The 4405-nt window shown below is 31.0% G+C and overlaps 1 protein-coding gene across 1 annotated transcript in view; it reads right to left on the bottom strand.

Moving 5' to 3' along the window:
• LOC144966220 (serine/threonine-protein kinase Nek10-like) overlaps positions 1–3548 on the bottom strand; it is a 102127-nt gene extending 98579 nt beyond the window's left edge. The window contains exons 1-2 of the mRNA XM_078902398.1: positions 3419–3548; positions 36–686 (exon numbers count right to left, since the gene is read on the bottom strand). Coding sequence (XP_078758524.1) covers positions 36–82 — 47 coding nt within the window. The 5' untranslated portion in view covers positions 83–686; positions 3419–3548. The remainder of the gene's footprint in view (positions 1–35; positions 687–3418) is intronic.
• Between the last annotated feature and the right edge of the window lie 857 nt (positions 3549–4405).

The raw sequence follows: 4405 nt of genomic DNA, 5'->3' as shown, positions 1-4405 counted from the left end.
ACTGATAAAGACGTGTAATATTGTGTATGACTTACAGATCTGAACCGTCCCCCTTGTTTTGCTGTCTGTCTCCAGCCGGCATTCTGGTCACGCGTACAGCTGGACATCACAGTAGCCAGGGTCCAGCTGGACGGCAAACAATAGGAATCTACTGTATGATTCGTAGTATTATAATAGAATATAGCATTCCTCCAGAGGACTGTCACCACAAAGGATCAGGAAGAAGAAGAAGAAGAAGAAGAAGAAGAAGAAGAAGAAGAAGAAGAAGAAGAAGAAGAAGAAAAAGAAGAAGCGATGAAGATAGAAAGGTTTGATAGCCGATGGCCTAGCACTATCAATCCATTAATCAAAACAAACTCGTCCCCGAGCTGGTCGTAGTTGCTGTCGATGACACTGGAATTGATGACGGCGGTGATGATAATAATGACGATGACGATGATGATGATGATGATGATGATGATGACGATGCTGATCCTGTTGGCACTGCTATTGTTGTTTTTATCAGTCGTTGGTCGGGAGGGTGATGTAGCTGTTGTAGCTCTCCTACTATGCAATAATATTCCATGCACGTTTTGTTGTTGTTGTTGTTGTTGTTGTTGTTGTTGTTGTGTTGATCATCTGACTATTTTTTTGTGAGTGGTTTGTTTATCACTGGTGCCTTGTGACATTTCAAATACACGTCAAACCTGAAAAAATGATTAAAAACAACAATGTTGATAATGATGATAATATAATGACAAGAATAATGATAATAATAAATCGGAATGATGGTGATTATTATTATTATTATTATTATTATTATTATTATTATTATTATTATTATTATTATTATTATTATTATTATTATTATTATTATTATTATTATGGACACATCAAAATAAAATACAAAGAAAACGATCATTTCGCTGTATCCTTGCTAGTTTATCACACAAGAAAGGTAACTGTGGTGAGTTCATACAAATGAGAATGTTCTCCATCAACTTTTGACTCTATAAATTAAAAAAACATTTTCAAAACAAATAAATAATAAATGAATGAATATACACATAAATGAATTAATGAATGGATAAATAAGTAATTATATAAATAAATGAATAAATAATCAAATAATAAATTTTAAAAATGAATTAATTAATGGACAAATACATAAATAAATGAATAAAGTAAATTATTTATAAATAAAAAAATGAATAAGTAATGCAAGTTGGTGATCAGGATAAAATGACTCATATGTATTAAAGCTTAGATTTGCACACATTATATTTTCTAAGCAATAACAAACAAAATAAAAAATAATATAAGAAATTACATGCTTGAATATTTCGATTATAAGCGTCGAGCAAGCAAACAATGAACAACTATTTTTCGAAACAAGCTTTTCCCATAACACTGGATTATTCAGAAACCAAAACTACACATAGATTCAAATTGCTTCATAGTGGAACGTCACGCTTCAGTGATCATCTATATCAAAGGTGTTAAATATTCTTTAGATAAACAAAAATCACAGGAGATCTAACGGTAAAAATGACATACTTGATTGGGTTTTAATTGTTGGCATAATAAATGGGAGAACTAGTTCGCTCTTGCAAAATAACAGTACAATACAACATTAAAAAAATACGTGGGAAAATGAATATAGCAGTCGAAATAAAGTATACATGGTTATTTATATAAAGTATGTCAAGCGTTTATCACATGATCATAATAATAATGATGATGATAATAATAATAATAATAATAATAATAATAATAATAATAATAATAATAATAATATAATAATAATATAATAATAATAATAATAAATAATAATAATAATAATAATAATAATAATAATAATAATAATAATAATAATAATAATAATAATAATAATAATAATAATATAATAATAATAATATAATAATAATATATGATGATGATGATGATGATAATATAATAATAATAATAATAATAATATAATAATGATGATGATGATGATAATAATAATAATAATAATAATAATAATAATAATAATAATAATAATAATAATAATAATAATAATAATAATAATAATAATAATAATAATAATAATAATAATATAATAGTAATAATAATAATAATAATATTCATTCAACCCCTATCTGCAGTTCCAACAATCCACTCGCCATCTACACATTCCTGTTCATTGCCTTATATTGCATAGTACCCATTTACTCTGAGTCAAGGTGAGGTAATGCGCGTAGAATATGAAAGTGTCATTGCCAAGTACACAACACTAATGTCAGAAATAATATGAGTTTTACCGTATTGCCATCAAACGGTCACTGGCCATACTCATTATCATTGTTATTATTATTATAATTACTCCTAGTACTACTACCATTACTACTACTGCCACTGCTGCTGCTGCTGCTGCTACTACTACTACTACTACTACTACTACTACTACTACTACTACTACTACTACTACTACTACTACTACTACCACTACTACTACTACTACTACTACTACTACTACTACTACTACTACTACTACTACTACTACTACTACTACTACTATTACTACTGCTGCTGCTGCTGTTGCTACTACTTCTATTACTACTACTGCTACTGCTACTACTACTACTACTACTACTACTACTACTACTACTACTACTACTACTACTACTACTAATAATAATAATAATAATAATAATACTGCTGCTGCTGCTGCTGTTACTACTACTACTACTACTACTACTACTACTACTGCTACTACTACTACTACTACTACTACTACTGCTGCTGCTGCTGCTGTTACTACTACTACTACTACTACTACTACTACTACTACTACTACTACTACTACTACTACTACTACTACTACTGCTGCTGCTGCTGCTGCTGCTGCTACTACAACCATCCCTAGTATATTATCATCATCATTATTATCATTAAAATTGTTATCATCATCATCATCATCATCAGCATCATCGTCGTGGTCGTCGTCAACAGGTTATGTTTGCCTCTAGTCATCAATAATAATGATGCAAATTCTTCACTATAACAAAAACAACTTCAACGAGAATCGATAGCAACAAACATAAGTATAAACAATACCTTTACTGCAACGAATATCTCACCTTAATTCAGAAAGCCAAATAGATTTTTTAAAAATAAATGTAGATATATATAATTATAATAAAACCACTCCAAATCAACAAACTGCATCAAAATTATTACATTGTTATTTTCTTGGCACCGTTCCCATATAGCTGACTCAAATCTAAATATGGAGCCAAAGAATAACACTGCAACTGCAGGCCAAAAGAAAATATCACCAAAGGCCAAGACACGTATGTTTCTTAATCACGGATCGATACGTAATCAAAAGTGACCAATCTAAAATATTCACAAAATAGATAGAAAATTTAAAAACAGTAAACAAAACTTTACTTACAAAGGTGGACATTACTCCGGCTATCTACAGTGTGAAATTGAAATGATTTGGTTACTTCATCACCTTATTCTTGTCCCTGATCAACAGCGATCGAAATTCCACCTTTACAAGTGCCACAAGTGGAACCGATCGATCACTGGACACAGAGCCCAATCCTTCGATGATACAACACGCTTGGACCAATCAGAACGTCGCTCTACCCGTGTGCCAGCCAATCGTACACACCGTGTCACAGCGTGAACGCAGCAGACGACACAAAAGCAGCTGATCGTGAATGAACTTGACTGACGGCGAGTGATCGCCTCAGAACTTGACACACTCTGCAGTGGTGGTGTTTATCAGGTATGTGTGTGTGCATTAGAGTGTATGTATGTGTGTTATAAAGTGTGTGTGTTTCTCTGTGTGTGTGTGTGTGTGTTTGTGATTGTGTGTGTAATGCAATTGATAGTCTCGTTTGATAAAGATCGCCGCACACATTATGAGGTCAATTCCTTTAATCAATAAAAATCACGTAAGTTAATCCGTGTCCACACACACAAGTTGTACCTATAATATTCCAGCTCCTGTCACGCGCACACACAAACACACAAAAATAGGTATTGTCATTTGGTGGTAGGATAAATAACGACCTGCATTTATTGAAATAATAATAAATGGTCACTGTCATTATTATTATTATTATTATTATTATTATTATTATTATTATTATTATTATTATTATTATTATTATTATTATTATTATTATTATTATTATTATTATTATTATCATTTTTATCATCGGCATCATCATCATCGTCATCATGATCATGAAAATGATGATGATAATCATGATGTTAATAACAATAATAAAAATTCTGTTTTAAATTAAACAAAGAATAATCATGGTAATCATGTCTCGAGCTCGTTTTTATTGTAAACACAGACCAGTAAATATGACGACACCCCCCCCCCCCCCCCCCCCCCATAACATTTTCTTGTGAGTTATAT

Source organism: Berghia stephanieae, chromosome 2 (genome assembly GCF_034508935.2).
Source record: "Berghia stephanieae isolate SIO BIC M18660-M18661 chromosome 2, UCSD_Bste_1.3, whole genome shotgun sequence".
NCBI lineage: Eukaryota > Metazoa > Mollusca > Gastropoda > Nudibranchia > Aeolidiidae > Berghia > Berghia stephanieae.
Note: the sequence above shows the minus strand (reverse complement) of the source record. Positions and strands in the feature narration are given on the sequence as shown.